We start from the raw sequence: 20095 nt of genomic DNA on the forward strand, positions 1-20095 counted from the left end.
TTAAAATTTTAAGTTAAGTACAATGAAAATGATTATATTAAATTTGTGTAGTAATATTTGAAGTAATATAAGAGAATTAAAAATTAATATATATACATCGAATTAGTTGTATTAAAAATTAATATAAAAATTAATTTGCACGGAAGACACATTGAAAAATATAAAATCTACGACAACAACAAAACAAAATAAAGACAATATACTAAAAATTTACATAATCGTACAAAATATTTGTTTTACGATATACGATTGAAAATTCCTTTTATTACTTTTTAATTTTTGCTTTCAAGAAAAAAAGTTACTTTTTAATTTTTATATACGTTCTCAACTACTCCTTCCGTCTCATTTTAGTTGCCACATTTCTATTTTGTTGGTCAAATTGACTAAATTTTGACCAAAAATTATGAATCACTCTTTCATTATTTTAAAAAACTGAAAATTACATCTTAAAATAGATTAAAAGTTATTTCCGATGATATATATATATATATATATATATATATATATATATAATTTTATCAATTACTAAAATATTAATAAATTTTAGTTAAACTTTAGTTAATTTGACCGGTACAAAACCAAATATGACCGACTAAAATGAGACGGTCGTGATTAAAAGACAAATTATAAGTAACGAAACAAGCCGTGCCTCGCTGGGTGCTAAATCGTGGCTTAAAGTTTCAGTGACAAGTACAGGCCGCCCTTTGTGGATAGTTTCGGTGTTTAGTTTTGGCTGGGATGATGGAGGGGAAAGTGATAATATTTGACTTTGATCGGACAATAATCTCGGACGATAGTGACAGATGGGTCATTGTTCAAATGGGTCTTACCGATCTCTTCAATCACCTCCGGCTCACACTTCCTTGGAACGAACTCATGGTCTCTCTTTCCCCCCCTCTCTCTGTCTTTCTCTCCCTCTCTCTCTCTTACCTCTGCTTTTCATTTGTGATTGTTTCTCTGAAATAGTTAAGTTTTATACCAAAGATGTTGTTTGTTCTTTCTGATTAGGATCTGTTTGGGAGTGATTTTAAAAACAACTGTGCTAATTTTTTTGATATTTGCTGAATTATACTTTAAAAAAATAATTGTGAGGTTTGATAGTGAAATTAAATAATATTCTTGATTTTACAGTGAAATTTATGAAAGCTTCCCCAAAAGCTGAAAAACTGTTTTTCCCAGAAACATGCTAATAGCTGCTCTTCGAAAAAGCTGCTTTTAATTTACCGAAAAGTTTTTCACCGGCTTTTGAGCTAAAAAGCTGAAAAGATGCTGGATTTTTCGTTATTTAAATAGTGTTTCTCTCACTATATTGCTTTTAAAGATATTCCAGATATTTTTTTTTAATGATTATGTCTTCATTTCTTCTGTACTCGGGTACAATGATTGAATCATAGTCAGGGTAGGAACATCCTTTCGTAAATAAATAGTGAACAAAGTTCATCCATGATGAACTTTTTCCCATATAGTCAGGAATGAAATCATAGTGTAGTTCAATATAGTTGTCTTCATGGGTGGACTGTCGTAGGGGATAAGGTTGGTCTTAGCCCGGGTAACATTCCCATTTTCTAGTATATCTATAATAATTTTCTTGATTGGAAGAGCTCAGCCCGTGTAGACTGTAGTTAAATATGTTGAATTGTCCTATGAATAATCATAAGGAAACAAGAATTAACCATAGTTGTACACATGTGTGTGCAACACTATAACTATAAACCAAACATTAAACTGTTTTCTTCCCTTCTCATTTAGGCTGATATACTGATCTTTAATATGTTTTTTTAATTTTTTATTTGATTATTGTGTAATTCATCTTACATATTATATAATATACACACTTGATATTACTTATGAAAATCTTATTCTAAATATGTATAATTTTATTTATAAACAAAGATTCTAGTTTATGGTTTATATATAACTAGTCAATATGTCGTCATTATAATATTTTTGTAGAAGTATACGTAAAATCGTAAACAAATCAATATTATATCATATTTTATTATATAAATTAGTCAAAAATATATATTACATATTTCATCTTATATGAAAAAATTATTCTTCTTTATTGAATTTAAGATATTCATAGATATTTTACCCTCCGTCTGGTCCAATTTTACCCTCCGATCGGTACGATTTTTTCTATTTATATGGTGAAAAGAATTTGAGAATATAAAATAGGGAGAAAAGTAAGAATATTGGTGATTGCGATATCTGTTAATACTCTGTTTTTTTATTTGACACTTTGACCTTTAACACACATCTTTAGGTTATTTGACCGGATAACTATATTTATTATTTTTAAAATTTTCTTTTTATGAGCAAAAATATGTAATCAAAATTTTAATTCACAAAAAAAAATAGTCACAAATAATTAATTTTATAGTTTAGTCAAAGCATCTAAAATTGTGTTACAAAAGTCAAGCGTCAAATAATAAAATGAGTAGTTAAATAATAGATTTGAAAAAATATATCAAAATTGCAGGGGGAGTAAGTTTAATAAATATTATAAAAGTTCACTAATTTTAGAAAACCTTGAAATATAATAAAATTAAAATAAAAGTTTAAATAAATAGTTGGAATATATTATAACTACAAATGAAATATGAGTTTTTTTTTTTTTTTTTGCAAATAAATGAAATATGAGTTTTATTAAATGAAAAATGAAATATGTTTATTTCAGTTACTTTGGATATTGATTAGCCAGCCCGGGTATATTCTGATGTGTGGGTCCGCCCCTGGTTGTCTTAACATTTATCTTGTCTCAAATTTTCATTAGACCCGTATTCACATGTTTCGACCCATACTTTAAGTTATGTTTGTATCTTTATTTCACAAGTTATTGTCAAATTTTACATGCATTATTTGGTAAATTTTCATTTGTTTTACATATTATTCTAGAACAGAATGTTGGAAGAGCTGCACTCAAATGGCAAAACTGTTGAAGATATAGTGCAGTGTTTGAAACAGGTTCCGGTTCATCCAAGGATTGTTGCAGCCATTAGATCTGTCCATGCTCTTGGGTATTGTACATCTGCTCTATTTTTAATGTCTAATTATATAGATAATGCAACTTCTCTTTCTTTGGTCAGAAATTAATAGTGCAACATAATGTCGGGAATTCAGATGTGATATGAAGGTATTGAGTGATGCAAACCAGTTTTACATTGAGACAATCTTGAAGCATCATGGAGTGCTTGACCTTTTTTCAGAGATCATCACGAATCCGACCTTTGTTGATGAAAATGGGAGGCTTGGGATCACTCCATATAATGATTCCTCAAATCCTCACAGTTGTAATCTTTGCCCTCCCAACTTGTGCAAGGTATGTTTTGTTCAATGCTATATACCTTATATGTGGTCTCTTGTGCTTTACATGGTTCCAGTGATATCACATACAGTATATTTAAGTTGATTAATTTTAGATCAGTAAAAAATTAAATTTGTTGATTCCTTTTTAAGAAATTGTTTTAGTAAGGCCACACTCATAAGATTGTAGTCTATCTATTGTTTTTTTCATGTTTGTTGTCATTGATTGGCATTTGGTACAAAATGGCGCATCTATACTAAACTATAATAACCGATAAAATAGGGATAATTCGTAGTAGTGGTTTGGATAGATATTTTTTGTTATCACTAAATTACCCAATTACCCTATTCTATGCCTTTTTATAAAAACAAATAAAAAATTATACTATTTTACTCGGACTCTTCATTTTGTCTTCAAATACCCGTGTCAAAAACTCGACACTCGGACGGACACTTGGACTCAGACACTTATTTTAGGCAAAAAATGTTTACATTTTTAAAATATTACGAAGATTGTCCCATGGACATGTATTAATGTCGGACACTTCTAGTCGAGTCCGAGTAACATAGAAATTATATAAACAATGAGAGACAAATCTACATGTCTCTTCTTAATTCTAATGTGTTCTACTCTTAAAGACAAACATGAACCATCATGTAACTCTTCTGAACTCTAATATATTCCACTCCAAGACAAACACGAACTATCGTGTAATTTTTTTAACTCTAACGTGTTTTACTCCAGTAGATTCTTAATTCTAATGTGTTCTACTCTTAAAGACAAACATGAACCATCATGTTACTCTTCTGAACTCTAATATATTCCACTCCAAGACAAACACGAACTATCGTGTAATTTTTTTAACTCTAACGTGTTTTACTCCAATAGAAACATGTTGCTAATACTTGATAAATAATTGCATTGCTCGACACGTATTTTAAGGCGCATATAAAACATAGTTCCATAACTTTTTTCTGAAATTTTTCTTTTTTTTTTTTGTATAAAAATTTAGATAGTAAATATATGTTCAGAAGAAATAATTTATCTAACTATATTTTATTAGAGCATTAGAATGCGTGCCGAGCTCTCGTCCCCCGATGTAAACAATTGAGGGGATGGAGGGAGTATCTTTTACCTTACAAATGAAAGAGTAAAAAATATGAAAAATATGATTTTAAATTAATCAGAAAACATATAAAAATATATTAATATTAGGAAAATATTTATGGATAGATTATAAAAATGTTTATTGTTTATACTACCAATTCACGGTATAAAAAAACATTTTAAAAGCAAAAAATCTTAGAGAAAATATAAACAATCGATTAACTAATATCTAATCAAACTTCAATACATTATCATACAATTCCTCGTGCAAAATTTCGAATCACTAAACCACTGATAAAATGTTCTTTAAAATTAAATTATAAGTGATAAATTTTAAATTATATACTCCCCGTTTTGCGCACGGGTTTAAGGCTAGTATTTATAAAAAACGAAAGAACTTGTTGGAGGTTGACCTTGCAATCTTGTTTGACAAAACTATAGTAAGATTGATCATATGTACCGAATTAAGGAGTCTCGTCCCATTCCTTCTATAGGCAAAAATATATTTACTACCACAGAAGTAGGAAAAAAGATGAGAGCCAAGTTGTAAGTTAATGGGGTAAAACTGTAAAAGAGTAAAATACTAAATGTATGTTTCACCTATCATTGTCATCACTGCAACAAATTTCAATTAGCTAAGTCATTTACCCTGTAGTCAAGACAGTAGATAAGTGTAGACGGGATTACACTTTTGCCTGTCCATTTATGCATGACTTTTGATAGAATTCCGGAATTACATGGGTAAGAAAAGGTCACCTATGCTGTTTCAACTGGGTTTAGAGGAAAATAGTGATAAGACTATACATATGCGATTCCCTCATTCTCTGAATTTAGAACATATATCGCACTGTTAACCCTTATTTAGTGGACCCACAAATTTAAGTACTAAACTCTGAGAAGTTTAAGCTGCAATGGGTGATTAATTACACAGAGAAGATTTCAATTGAGGGTACTAAATTTTGAAGCATCATGCATCCTCCAACTAAAATAAAAAAATAAAAAAGAAGTTTTAAGACACAGATGGCACAAAACTGAAAGAAATCAGAAGACAGCGGATAAGGATGAAATGGAATAACAAATGAGTTGAGTGAGGAGCATTATGATGGCTAAATGGATTGCAAGTTTGAAAGGAGAACTTCACTTTAATTCCTCCACATCCATTGAAAATCAAGTATTTTAAACATATATCTTAGATGAGTACTGTTTCACATTTGCGTGTAATAGTGGAAACTAAGTGACATCTACATTTTGGATCAAGGTATAGGACCTTGTAGATTGAAATATATTCCAATTCTTGCCCTTTAAGGGATGTCATTTTCTATTCTCTCTACATTTCCCTGTTTTGTTTAGTTGATTTATAAAATATAAAAAACACTGAGAGCTCAATTAGACAGAGAACTCCTGATATCATGTGAACATAGATGAGGAAATATTTCTTGCCTTCTTATTTCTTATGAACCTTTGAATACATAATCTTCAATCTAAGCATCAGGAATGTAAGAAACAACTACTAAAAGGGTTATTTTTAAAAATCTGCGGCTACTAGCAATAATTTTGCTTCTAACAGCTAGCTAAAATCTGCACCAATTAGCAGGAAATATGCCATAATAAAAGCTAAAAATCTGCAATCAAACTACCGCTCTGTTGCCACGAAAATAGCTTTTAAGCAGCTGTTCCTAACTGCTTGTTTTGACTGCGTCTGTAATAATAATGACAAATGGGAATCACCTGGGCACTTTGCTGTTGGCCCGGCTTATTATTTATAATACCAAGAATATCTCCTGGAAGTTTTTTACTAGCTACTTTTTTCTCATTGCAATAAAGCCCCAATTCACATCGAAGAAAGAAAGATACATGGATTTTTTGGGGTCAGGCGTATTGCTCGCCCAGATCTTGAAGGTTCAATTTTCCAACCATACTGGGTTTATATTTGAGAACTTAGACACAAACTGAAGTTGACTGTAGGCTTATACAAAGTTTACAGTTCTTGTTAGTGGTCAAAGTTATATTCCTATGACAAAAGGACATTTACCCTAAACTAATGAATTACCCTTCGTCCTGACTATAAGAATTGAAGGAATGGTTAATTTTATTTTATTTTTGCCAAAAAAGAATGGTTGATTGAGCGCGTCTCTATTGAACATTTTGATCTTGATTCCCCCTCATGCTAAATTTTGTATTACATAAAGTCCAACACCGTTGCCCTCTCTATGTGAGGTGGTTACATGGTTGATATTAGAAATACTGAAGACTACATAGAAGATAGGAACTTTGGTCTAGCAAGCGGTAACTGGCACTCGACTGCTTTCTGATTTAATCCTTACATGTTTTAGGTGATTTATTTGTTAGATAATGTTTTCTACTTAATGGGAAATAGCAGTTAAGGAGTAAACAATTTTAATTATCAATTTCCAAAGACGCATGCGATTTGGGGGAGATGGGCTCTTTCCCATGCAGAGTATTATCCTCGTCGTTCAAATTTTTGAGGAACCTTCCTTTGGTTTCTGCATACTGTCTGTTTATAGACTAGACTATACTACTATTTTTTAATGTCTATTTGTAGAATTTTAACTGTTCTATTCTTAATGACTTTGGTTGCTATCCTCGTAGCACTCATGTCGACTTCAACATCTTAGTTGTGATCTACTAAAAGTGAGAGTTATATTGTAGACTATCACTAAATTGTGAATTGTAGCCTAGTAGCTATCTCTCTTCTCCTGGTAACAAGAATTTGATATTGAACCTTGTAGGAGTTTGTAATTGACCGATACCAATAAAGAGAAAGTCAAAAAATGAAAGAAGCATGTCCATTTTTGATGTGTACTAGTTAAGTATCTTGCAAATTGTAAGTTGTGTGGTTTGGTTCAAGTTTGAATCAGTTCTTACTTTTAATCACTGATCTTTAGTTAAAATATAGGTTCAGTCAGTTTGATTTTGTAACAAAAAGTTTTGGTTATTGTTTGACTGTTTTCATGTCAAATCTTACAACTTTTCTTATGCATCTGCAAATGTTGTACTGCCAGTAACACTTTAATTAGGCATGTGATTGTGATAAATATCTTTTGTTAAGCAAATAAACCTACAGAGTAAAGAAAATTTCCATCAAAGTATATGCTCGTTGCATGTACATTACATAAGATCTGATGCAGATGTTCCAATTGAAATTACCACCATCTTGCCGTTTGGTGCTCCTTTATTATGTAGTAGTACTGAAGAAATCTAGAAACTTAAGCTTGTTGTCATGCATCTATTGAACTTTTATATTTAATTTTCATGTTTGTCTTTGGATCCTCTGCCATTGTCTATAACACTGACAAAAAGTCAAAAACCATTGCTTCACTGTAGGGTCTTGTGATGGAGCAGATCCAAGCTTCTTGTTCCAGCAAGGGGAAATATATGTTTATCTACCTTGGAGATGGGAAAGGTGATTACTGCCCAACTTTGAAGCTTGGAGAAGGAGACCATGTGATGCCAAGAAAGAATTTTCCATTGTCTAAACTCATCTGCGACAATTCAACCCTTGTCAAAGCCGAAATTCATGAATGGGATGATGGAGAGGAACTTGAAGCAATCCTACTCAGGCTTATTGAAGCTGAAACTAGCATCACAACTCCAAGTAGCAGAAGTAGCCATCTTTCTAGGTCATCTGATTGAAAACATTAGGCTATTTCAGTGACATTGCAATACTTATTGTCGGGGGATGATTTGTCAAGATTTAAGAACAAGTACAACCGGACAAGCTATAAATTCAAAGGCTCGTCCCATTGATTCAAAGTACAACCGGACAAATCATAGTGACTTAGTATTGCAATATCACAATTACACTGTGTTACAATTTGATTGAGTGCATTGTGATTTGAATTTTAAGACGTGAAACATAGTGACTTAGTTTAATAAATATCAACCATTTTTTTTTCTTTTATGAATAATAGATATCGAACTTTATACTTGAACAAAACCCAGTATTTCTGGAGTTCAAGGAGGCTAGACAGTCAACAAGGCTGGGAGTCCTATTTTTTTTTGGCCAGCGCATTTCCACGAATAAAAGATAAGAGTTACTCTCTTAATTTTAATTGGAGTTACTCTCTTAATTTTAATTGGGTTAATTATCAAGTTGGTCACTGAAATGGGCTTAATGTATCAAGTTTGTCACTGAACTCAAAACGGTATCAAGATGGTCACTGAACTCAAAACGGTATCAAGATGGTCACTGAAGTGGCCATAAATATCAAACAAGTACTTGAAATATGAGTTCAAGCAGTGAAAATATTATTTATAAAGTTTTACTCACAAAATCAAGTAAAAAGTTATGACTTCTAATATTTATGATAATATATTTAGATTTTATCAAGTTTATTTATTCTTTATTTTTAACTAAAACAAAGAAATTACTATATAATAAAATATAAATAATAAATAAACTTGATAGAATATAAATATATTATTCAGATGATAATATTAAGCCCACTTCAGTGACCAACTTGATAATTAACCCTAATTTTAATTTATAGATATATTACTTATTAAATTTAAGAGGTGTCTCCGAATACAACTATTCTCTAATTGGGTTTTATATCAAACTGGCCACCCATTTCGTCAAAAAATCTCACTTGACCCACCTAAAAAATTTCGGACTCATTTAAGTCACTATAAACCAAATATATATCATTTTACCCACTTCATTATTCATACATTTTTACTTAATTATTTATAAAAAATTAACCGTTTATTTTTTTACTACAAAACCACTTCGAGTACTTTCATAATAGTTCCTGGTATTTATTAAAATAATTTGGGAATTTCTAAAGCAACATAGCCATGTAGTTAAATAAAATATATAGTTATAGATATAGTTATATGATCATCCTAGCTATGTTGCTTTAGGAACTCCCAAATTATTTTGATAAATACTTGGGACTATTATCAAAGTACTCGAAGTGGTTTTGTAGAAAAAAAATAAACGGTTGATTTTTTATAAATGTTTAAGTAAAGAGCTATGAATAGTGATGATATATATTTTGTTTATAGTGGCTTACATGAGTCCGAAATTTTTTGGGTGGGTTAGGTGAGATTTTTTGACGAAATGGGTGGACAGTTTGATATAAAACCCTTCTCTAATTATGCAAAATATTTCTTCTGAAGTCTAAAATCAACAAATGTCTTGATTGATACTTAAAAACTCTGTTCTAAAAGTCGGAGATTAATCACGATTAGTCACCGATTAATCCATATTCCGTAGCTCATCGAACTGATTAAATATCCGATTAATCAATTAATCATCCAATTAATCCCGATCAATTCAATTAATTTCCGATAAATCCTTGTTCCGTGAGTTCACTGATTAAGTCCGATTCCCGCTTTTTACAACACTACTTAAAAAGAGCTGAGGGGCTGACGGGAAAAAAAAAAAAAAAGAGCTGAAGGGAGTGTGCAAGTCTTGAAGAATCAAATTACACTATTACTTAGCTTCCACAATCTGTTACTGGGGTCGCGCTTAATACACAACCGATGCTTAAAATAAAATCATGGAATCACTGAGGTTCTGTTAAATGACCCTATATTTTTAAATCATGGAATCACTGAGGTTCTGTTACAAGACCCTATATCTTACATAGATTTTCGGGATCTAAATCTAAATACATGTTTTTTTCATCGTTCAGTGTGTTCAAAAGTAATTTCAAAATATTATACATAAATAAGACATTTTTTCATGTGCAGTTCTGCTGCAAAACCCTAACTAATACTAGAAATAAGTTAAAGGTTCCAATGTATCTATGTTTAATGGTTCCATGTGGAACATGACCCTCTGTTACTAAGCTTTCATAATTTATTTATTTGGTAAATTCTTTTTGGAACGTCCCGAAAATGAATAAGGGTCATATAAAATGGATCGGAAGAAGTAATTTATTTCTAGACACGGTATGTGTAAAAGGGAATTTCAAAAAAAATTTAAATATATTTAGTGGTAATTAGATAGATAACTTATTTGATGTCAGCTATTTTTAAAGGATTTCTCTTCTCTTTTTTTTTTTCTAGTCGTATGATCTTATAAGAAAAACCTATACTAGATTACTAGCAAACAAATATTAAAAAATTGTAACAAACAAATTATCTGTTTGCTAACTTTTTCGTTAACTTTTTTTTAAAATTTAACGGAATGATATATATAGGTTGTGTTTTTGATGGGTTTAAAAACCCGACTTCTGGGTTTGTAAGTAAATGTACTTATTTGTACAGTTTTTGTAAAAAAATCAAGAAGTACATGTAAAAAATTGAAAATAATAACTTTTGTTTCATGACTTCTACTTCTTTCTCAAAAACTTTAATCACTTATAAGTATTAACCTGCTTCTAACTTTCACTTTATTTTTTTAATTTAAGTAAGAAACACTTATGTAAGTCTAAATGTAAAGACAACCCTATCTGTTACATTAGGATGATAACTCAACAATAAAACAGGACAAGTAAATAACACTACGCCTGCACCGGAATCGGAAAATACGAAGACAAAGGTTGAAGAAGTCATCTACAGTCTTGAAGGAATAAGTTCACTGGAAGAAGTTCATTAATATGTTCATGCCTCAGTGAAGAATAAAGATTGAAGCATTCAAGATTGTGGAAGCAATGAAGATATTGTCCAAGTACTCGAAAGATTTCAGTGCAACCCCTGAAGCAAGATATATCTATATATCTTGGTTGGTTATTTATAATCAACAAACTGAAGCATAAACTAACCCGGAACCGACTGATCAATGTTTGCTGACAAAGACGGTACAATGTTTGACTTCAGTGTTAGTCGCTTGTGAAGCAGACCAGTGCATTAAGCGTCAGCACATACGAAGTTATGCAGAGTATTTATCAATCGAAGAAATTGATCAAGTTAACAAGTCATTTGTTCCAAAGCCAATCCAAGCCAAATGCCTAGCCTCTGCAAGATATGCCAAAGCTTACTGCTCAAATGCCATATGTCAAAGTTTCCATAGAAAGCCATATCAGGAAGTGACATTTTATATATGTGTGCACTTATATATTTGTATATGTACAAATATAATTATATATGTATATTTAGTTAAATATAATATATATAATATATATGTATATATGTTTTTAAACATATGTATATGTATATAGTATATGTATTTATATTTTATATAAACATTTATATATTTAAGTGTATATATATATTATATTATGTGCCTAAATATATTTATATTTAGAGAGAGCTATATATATCTTTATATATATATTTATATTTATATTTACACATAGTTATATGTATATTATATATATTTAAATATATGTGTATATATATTACTATATGTTTATATAAATATTATATATATGTATATATTTATATATACCTTTCTTCATATATTTATATTTATAAATAACTATATATATCTCTATATATATTTATATATATATGTATTTGTATTTACATATAATTGTATATTATATATATTTGAACGGTTTTTCTCCCATGTGTCCAAGAGCACACGCTAAGAGTCATACATTTTCACTTTTCAATGATAATTAATGTCAGTCAGCTGTATTTTAGCTTATCCCCATAGAAACTGATAATTATCTCACACCTAACACTGCTTCTACTTAACCACGGTTAAAGGCCTCATTCACTTTTCTTTTTTCTTTTTTTTTTTTCATGTTCACAGACTTTCTCACGTTCTTTTGTATCTACTTTTATTTCAATAATAAACATGTTTAATACTTTATTAGTCTATATCTAAAAAATTAATTCAAAAATATTTTATTAATAATAATTTTATATATTGATACAAACACTCTTAAAATTTTAATATATTTAGAACCACAATTACTTTTGTAATATTTCTTAAATTTCAATAAAATCATTTTACACTTTAGTAATTCCTCGACAATAAATTTTAGAATATAAACACATTAATTTTTTTTAATTCTATTTTAACATGCAAATGCTTTCAATTTTCTTTACAAGAGTTGCATCTTTTATTCTTCCGGCATAAAGAGTTAAAATAAAATATTTTGTAAACTAGAATAAATTTTGTGAAATTTAATATTAATATACCTGCGGCCACATTATTCACAGATTACCTTATTTAATTCTTTTTAATCATAAATCATTGTATATCTATGTATAATGGAACTAGAAAAAATAATAAATTATTTTAGAATCATTAATTCTTTCCAAATATTCTTTGCTTTTTAATAAAAAAATTACACTTTAGTAATATGTAGACAATAATTTTAATATATAAACACATTATTTATAATTTTGTAATATCTCTTACTTTTTAGTTTTATTATAACATTTAAAGGATTTATTATTTCTTTACAAAAATTACATCTTTCATTCTTGAATACATAGTTAGTCGCTTCACATTCACCCGCCAAGTCTTAGTCTCTGCTTCCCTCCTAAACCCTTCTTTTAGTATGTGTTCTACACAACCAATTCATATCTTCTCACTAAAATGAATATGAATATTATTGATCTAAACAAACCTTGTCAAGAAGCCATTCAAGAAGAGCAAGAAGTCATTGAACAGGAATATGAGCAAGAAAGTGAATGTATCAATTTTGAGCCTTTCACAGGCCAGTGTTTTTTGAGCGAAGAAGAAGCATATTTGTTTTACCATAAATATGCTAAACAACATGGATTTTCTGTCCGTAAAACAAGATTTGACAAAAACAAAGATGGAAAAATCAAGAGAAGAGATTTTGTGTGTCATCGTGAGGGTTTTCAACAATCAAAGATAGCAGATCCTGTGATGAAGCAACGAAACACTGCATCTACAAGATGTGATTGCAAAGCTCATATGAGGGTAAAACTAAAGAAATCTTTTGAGATTTTTCCAGAACAATGGCATGTCACTGAGTTTGTTGCTATACATAATCATGAGTTACTTTCACAGGAAGAGGTACGTTTTCTTCCATCTTATCGTTTTATGACAAATGATGATGAGAAACGTATTCTTTTATTGAAAGATGGAGGTCTTAATGTGAAGCAAATCATGCGTGTGATTGAGCTTGAAAAGAATGTTAGACATGGTCACCTTTCGTTTACTTCAAAAGATGTTCACAATTTTTTTAGTAGATTTCGCACCGAGAAAGCAAAAAATGATGTATTAGATTTTTTGGAATATTGCAAGATAGCCAAAAAAGAGAATAAAAATTTTCAGTACTGTGTTAAGCTTGATGATGAAAGAAAAGTATAACATATTTTTTGGTCACCAGCTCACTGTTTTAACTCGTATCAATTATTTGGAGATGTTGTGGTGTTTGATACAACATACAAGATTAATGCTTATGACATGCCATTGGGTATTTTTGTTGGAGTTGACAATCATGGTAGAAGCATATTATTTGGATGTGCTCTTCTCCGCAATGAGACTAAAAGTACATTCTCTTGGTTGATGAGGGTTAGTTGATTTTTTTTAATTATATATATATATATATATATATATATATATATATATATATATATAGTTGTGTTTTTTATTTAAATATATTTGTTAATTTATTTATTTGTATATAATATATGCAGACATTTGTGTCCATGATGAAAAAAACTCCTAAATCCATACTAACTGATCAAGATCCTTGGATGACACAAGCTATTGCAGAGGAAATGCCTTTAACAAAACATGCCTTTTGTATATGGCACATCACATCAAAATTTGCCTTTAACAAAACATGCCTTTTGTATATGGCACATCACATCAAAATTTAGTAGTTGGTTCACTGGAATCCTCCGTACACAATATTTTAATTGGTGTTCAGATTTCTATACTTTGTATAGACTTGATACTCAGGAGGAGTTCGAGAATAGGTGGCCTCAAGTAATTGAGAAATATAAGTTGGAGAAGAATAAACATGTAGTGGGCTTACACAGCATAAGGCATTCATGGGTGCCTTCTTATCTCCGTGAACACTTTTTTGCTGGAATGACCACAACAGGGAGATGCGAAAGTTTTAATGCATTTATCAAGAGATTTACAACTTCACGTATATGCTTAAGCCTGTTCATAAAGCAAGTAAGTATTTTCTATTCTTTATAATTTTATTGGTACATAGTTGTATTGTTATATTAATGTCATTGTATATAGGTTACATGTGACAATATATTTTTTATTTATATTTTATTATTGTAATGTAGTTTATTTCTAATATTAATATTTTTATAGGTTGATTTGGCTATTGAAGATATTGAGCAAAATCAGTTGCAAGTTAGAATGTTGGAGAAATACAGAGGAGCTTCACTCCGAACTTTATCCCCACTTGAAGAGCAGCACAAAACATCTTGACTCCATTCTCTTTCAAAAAATTTCAAGAACAGTTTGAAAGAGCTACTCACTACATTGTAGACACGGGCTATTTAGGCGGATTTATGGTGCAACATTATACTCAAGAGAATACACAAAAACATCTAGTTGGGTGGAATGGACAAATGTTGGTTTGTTCATGCAAACACTTTGAGTTTTGGGGGATCATTTGCCGCCATATATTGAGTGTGTTCCTTCACCAAGATGTGTTCACTATTCCATCTTCTTATTTTCCATTGCGTTGGCATAGTAAGATTGAATCTGATCAAGATATAGTGGATTTGGTTGATGAAACTACTGGAGAAAGTTATGAGCAGCAGGACACTAATTTAGCTCAAACTGTTCATTGCCCTCCTAAATCAAAGACCAAAGGACGTCCAAAGAGTAAAAGAGCAAAAAGAGGAAAAGAAATGAATATGAAGCAAGTGAGATCATGCAGATTTTGCAAACAACAAGGTCACATGTCCGGAAAAGGAGAAAGATGAAGAAACAAAGCATTTGCAAAGGCCTCAGAAACAGAGCAAAAGTGCTGCAGATAGTGAAGTCTTGAATCCAATTTATCATCTTAAATTTTAAGAACACTATTAGTATTAAGTTTCTTTGTTGAATTTTACGCGGTTGGTATGAAACTATTCTAATTAATTTTGCAGCTAAAAATTATTTTTAACAATATTATACATTATTTTGATACATAAATATACAATAATTTGTGATTAAAAAAATTAAGAAAAAATTAATTGGTGAATAATGTGAGCTCGGATATTAAATTCACAAAAGTGTATTGTTTACAAAATTAAGTTATTAAAAAATTAAATAATTTAATATTAACTATACATGAAGGAAGAGAAGAATGAAAGATGTAATTTTTGTGAAGAAATAATAAAGCCTTTGCATGTTATAATAAAATTAAAAATAAGAGATATTATAAAAATTAAAAATAAGTTATAATGTGTTTATATATTAAAATTGTTGTCTACATATTACTAAAGTGTGAAATAATTTGATTGAAAAGCAAAGAATATTAGGAAAGCAATAATGATTCTAAAATATTTTTTTTTAGTTCCATGATTTTTTAGTTCCATGATAACATAGATATACAATAATTTATGATTACAAAATATTTTATTTTAGCTCTTTATGCCGGAAGAATAAAAGATGCAACTCTTGTAAAGAAAATTGAAAGCATTTGCATGTTAAAATAGAATTAAAAAAAATTAATGTGTTTATATTCTAAAATTTATTGTCGTGGAATTACTAAAGTGTAAAATGATTTTATTGAAATTTAAGAAATATTACAAAAGTAATTGTGTTTCTAAATATATTAAAATTTTAAGAGTGTTTGTATCAATATATAAAATTATATAATAAAATATTTTTGAATTAATTTTTTAGATATAGACTAATAAAGTATTAAACATGTTTATTATTGAAATAAAAGTAGATACAAAAGAACGTGAGAAAGTCTGTGAACATGAAAAAAAAAAGAAAAAAGAAAAGTGAATGAGGCCTTTAACCGTGGTTAAGTAGAAGCAGTGTTAGGTGTGAGATAATTATCAGTTTCTATGGGGATAAGCTAAAATACAGCTGACTGACATTAATTATCATTGAAAAGTGAAAATGTATGACTCTTAGCGTGTGCCCTTGGGCACATGGGAGAAAAACTGATATTTGAATATATGAGAATATATTTAAATATATGTACATATATTATTATATGTTCATATAAATAACATATATATGTGTATATAAATATATATATATACTTTAATTTATTAATATATAAACACAACATAATATAATATATTATATATTATGCATGCATGGAGATGATGTCATGTGTCTAGGACACTCTAGGGTTTGCATGTGCATGTAGGGTTTCACACAAGACATTACCTGGCGCAAGTTCACCTGTGAATGATTTTGTCTAAGTCATTTATACTGTGAACACACTGGAAGCATACATGGCGTAAGGTTTGACCTGGATGAAGCCCGAGGAGAGATAACAGCGGAGTCCTCTACTGTACAGGCGCAAGTTCACAGACCTAGAATTTCTCTAAGTATATAACTCTGTCTCCAGTGTGCAAGAAGGCGCAAGTTTAAGTCTTGGCGCAAGGTTGAAGTCAAAAGAGAGACAACAGTGATATACTTCACTGTGAGGCGCAAGTTTCTTTTAACTTAGATAATTTCTGAGTCAGTATACAGGGAAGCCCTTGGAGCACAACATTTGACTAGCGCAAGGTTTGACTTCTCCTATATACAACAGTGGAGCAAGTTTGAACACTTAGAATAAATTCTAAGTGATCAAACACTGGACACAGTAAACTCCTCCTTGGCGCAGGTTTTGACCTAAAAGTCAAAGGTGGCGCAAGTTTGCTTTACTTGGAAATTTTTCTAAGTAAACTTACAGAATCATACTGTATGGCGCATCTTTACTATATATATATGTATATATGAATTGACGCAGCTTCATATTCAAATATATATATATATATATATATATATATATATATATATATATTGTATTTGGCGCAACTTGGATCACCTGGCTTAACCATGGTTAGTTTGTTTGAAAGCCTATAAATAGTTGTGAAGTGCTTGTCACAAATATACAATATATAAGAGCTGTTGTGCTCTGCACACTACCACACACACAAATAAATATTAGCTTAGCTTTGTAATAGATATATTTTTAGAAGCTAGGATTTTGAGTGAGTGTAGTGGTAGCTCTTGTAGCCAATCTTCGGGTTTGAATTTATAGCACCCTTCGAGGTATTTATCGATATACAGATATACTTTGGAAAATATTGCATGTTGATTTAATATTTTCATATCCTCAGAAATCGACCCGATATATATTCGGAACACGGAACCCATTACAGGACTGCAATTTGTTTATCCGCAAGATTCGAAAGAATTTTAAATTGCCTTCTACGATACTTTGGACCTAACAACTTATTTTAATCTCACCCAAACGGACCCATTGTGATTATCGTCGCTTAATTGAGTACTCATGAAGATCGCGTTTTTGATGACAATGGTGGGTATTTTGATATTATATCCGGATACTAGGAGCCTGTTTGTTTAAACTTAAAACTAGGGTTTAAAGTTGTTTCTAACTTTAAATTGAAAAATGTTTGTTTGTGTAATGAATCGGAAGTCGACTTAAAGTCAGGAATAAGTCAAAAATTGACTTAAAACCAAAAGTTAGTTTGAGCTACTTTTTTTAGTGACTTAATTTTTTTTAACTTTTCTTTATGATAAAAATTAACCATATGTCATAAATTACCCCATAAATCACTTTCATTTTCATTATTATATTTTTAATAACCTATAAGTCATTAATAATTAAAATTTACCCATACAGACATTTTAAACTCCCAGCTTATCAAATAAGTCGCGTTAAGTCATAAGTCATTAGTCATAAAGTCAGCTAAACGGGCTCAAGATGTTCACAACAATTAATATGGATACCTTTTAAATTCATAGAAGCATGTCTCAAATCACAGAAAAATGTCTCAGTTCGTACGTAGCAAATATAAGGCAACACATTAGCTTTTGGCGACGGTATTAAAATGTCATATAATACAGAAATAGCCCTTCGTTGGACTGTCGTCTCGGCCTCCGACGCATAAAACAACATATTTTTGCTGGTCTATCTGGCCGGGCGATTAATCAGCCCGTTATGCTATACAATCGTCTCTTAAAAAAGTCTTCTACAAACTCTTTCGTTTTCAATCTCAAAAAACTGTCAAAATCAATTTGTCTAAGTCTGAGTATGGTTTGAAAATCCACCGCAAATACGGTTCAAAGGAATCAACAAGCTATTTTCGCTATTTAAAATCCAGGGTTGAAGTCTAGGACAGAAAATCAGGCTTATATTGTAGTATCAGACTAATACTACATATAGCCAACAATAGTTTTAAACAATAAAATAACTCAAACATCAATTTTCAGAAAACTGATTAAATAAGAATCATAATACTTTTCTAATAAAGTTGTCACTGTATATATAACAGTAAAAGGATCAAACTTGAGATATTAGATATTTTAAATCACAAGATAAAGATAAAAACATTTGTACTTTTAAATATCAAATCTAGATAGTAATGCTTGCTGTAAGTACAAGTCATAGATGAAAACTTGCGTTGTCAAAAGAGGGAGTTTAAAAAGTTGCCTCTTACAGTGAAAACAGGTGACTCCACGGTCACTTGAATCGAGATTCATAGACTTGCCTCAACTCTGCTAATTTCTGCAATTACTACATTTTACTGGACTATCTTACGACACAATCTCGCCTAATCGAACTATTTCTGACTTCACTTGCAATACTATTCAATTGCTTCTGAAAGTCGTTGATGTACGAGTCTCAATAGACTATATAAGCACAACAATACTTCAGTTGGCGAAAAATCCAGAGCGTCGTCTAAATCGCATAATCGAAATTATTTTACATACTCTTCGCAATATGTACTTATACTATATACAAATAATATATACATGTAGTGTCAAACAATTAAACAGATAGTCACATCAGCATGTAACATATAATTAGCATGCTACAATATTTATACTTATAATTCAATTATTCTTGTATATAATCTCATATCTGATTATATACAAACCACTAACATATCAATAAGATACCCGTGGGTATCACCCAAATCCACATTATCTTATAAATTAAATCAATCTGAATTACAAATCCAACTGCAAGGTCAGACCATCAGTTAAAATGCAGAGATATGTATGAAGTGAGGTCATAATTATTGGCTAAAATAGTTTGGTTGGCAATGATAAGTACAACATACTTAGAATATTATTAGTTGTTCAACTTAGGTGTTTCAAGTTACAGATGAGGTGATTGAAGTTATCAAATTAGGTCTTTTTATTTTATCCGGTCACTCCTATCGTTTACAAATAGGAATTCTTATAGACCAGATGATTATAAATAAAATTAGTACTATTTTTTCTTACATAATTTTTCTCGAGAATAGCCTTCTCGAATAGGAAAACTTAAGATCGGTGCTTTCATTGAGTTTGGAAAACCTACACTTTGCTTATAACATTTCAGCAACAACGATTTCTAACTCACATTAACAATTAGTGCAGCGCTTAAACGATAGAAGATATGTTTGCACCGTACTGTAACAATAAGGACCCGAATTTAACACAACTGTAAACTCTCTATTATTTGCATTCTCGGTCATCGAAAAGGACTAGTATCATCCATTCATGCGTATGAGAACATGTCCATCCCTAATACGGGCTACAATGCTAGCTAAATTTAAAAGAGAATAGAACATTACAAAATATATATAGTTTATCTGCTAAGATTTCTAAAATAAAATGTCAAGTTGAATGTAGTG

At 30.2% G+C, this 20095-nt stretch overlaps 3 protein-coding genes across 4 annotated transcripts; all 3 read left to right on the forward strand.

Annotated features, from left to right (window-relative positions):
* The first annotated feature begins 645 nt into the window (after positions 1-645).
* On the forward strand, positions 646-8331 carry LOC108221906 (thiamine phosphate phosphatase-like protein). Of its 2 annotated transcripts, none has more exons than XM_017395764.2 (4): positions 646-879; positions 2899-3020; positions 3124-3322; positions 7760-8331. In XM_017395764.2, the coding sequence occupies exons 1-4, from the start codon at positions 739-741 to the stop codon at positions 8066-8068; spliced, it is 771 nt and encodes a 256-aa protein (XP_017251253.1). In that variant the 5' UTR covers positions 646-738; the 3' UTR covers positions 8069-8331. The 2 variants fall into 2 exon arrangements, with proteins under 2 accessions (XP_017251253.1, XP_017251254.1); XM_017395765.2 differs by having other exon boundaries at positions 669-879; positions 2904-3020.
* A 4547-nt stretch (positions 8332-12878) lies between these two features.
* Positions 12879-14711, forward strand: LOC108221431 (protein FAR1-RELATED SEQUENCE 11-like). The gene is made up of 5 exons (XM_064093884.1): positions 12879-13616; positions 13704-13826; positions 13952-14109; positions 14207-14441; positions 14592-14711. Exons 1-5 carry the CDS (start codon positions 12879-12881, stop codon positions 14709-14711), a joined length of 1374 nt encoding a protein of 457 aa, XP_063949954.1.
* An 83-nt stretch (positions 14712-14794) lies between these two features.
* On the forward strand, positions 14795-15214 carry LOC135152783 (protein FAR1-RELATED SEQUENCE 1-like). The gene has a single exon (XM_064093885.1). It carries the CDS (start codon positions 14795-14797, stop codon positions 15212-15214), a length of 420 nt encoding a protein of 139 aa, XP_063949955.1.
* The last annotated feature ends 4881 nt before the right edge of the window (positions 15215-20095 follow it).

This window comes from Daucus carota, chromosome 5 (genome assembly GCF_001625215.2).
Source record: "Daucus carota subsp. sativus chromosome 5, DH1 v3.0, whole genome shotgun sequence".
Classification (NCBI taxonomy): Eukaryota; Viridiplantae; Streptophyta; class Magnoliopsida; order Apiales; family Apiaceae; genus Daucus; species Daucus carota.

What these genes read in the sequence shown, in the direction of transcription:
- LOC108221431 (XM_064093884.1), top strand. Translation starts at nt 12,879, where the DNA reads ATGAATATGAATATTATTGATCTAAACAAACCTTGTCAAGAAGCCATT. An exon ending in CATTCTCTTGGTTGATGAGG is followed by an intron (nt 13,827 to 13,951) that starts GTTAGTTGATTT and finishes TAATATATGCAG; the next exon opens with ACATTTGTGTCCATGATGAA. An exon ending in TTTAACAAAACATGCCTTTT is followed by an intron (nt 14,110 to 14,206) that starts GTATATGGCACA and finishes TACTTTGTATAG; the next exon opens with ACTTGATACTCAGGAGGAGT.
- LOC135152783 (XM_064093885.1), top strand. Translation starts at nt 14,795, where the DNA reads ATGGTGCAACATTATACTCAAGAGAATACACAAAAACATCTAGTTGGG.
- LOC108221906 (XM_017395764.2), top strand. Translation starts at nt 739, where the DNA reads ATGATGGAGGGGAAAGTGATAATATTTGACTTTGATCGGACAATAATC. An exon ending in TTCCTTGGAACGAACTCATG is followed by an intron (nt 880 to 2,898) that starts GTCTCTCTTTCC and finishes ATATTATTCTAG; the next exon opens with AACAGAATGTTGGAAGAGCT. An exon ending in AGATCTGTCCATGCTCTTGG is followed by an intron (nt 3,021 to 3,123) that starts GTATTGTACATC and finishes TCGGGAATTCAG; the next exon opens with ATGTGATATGAAGGTATTGA.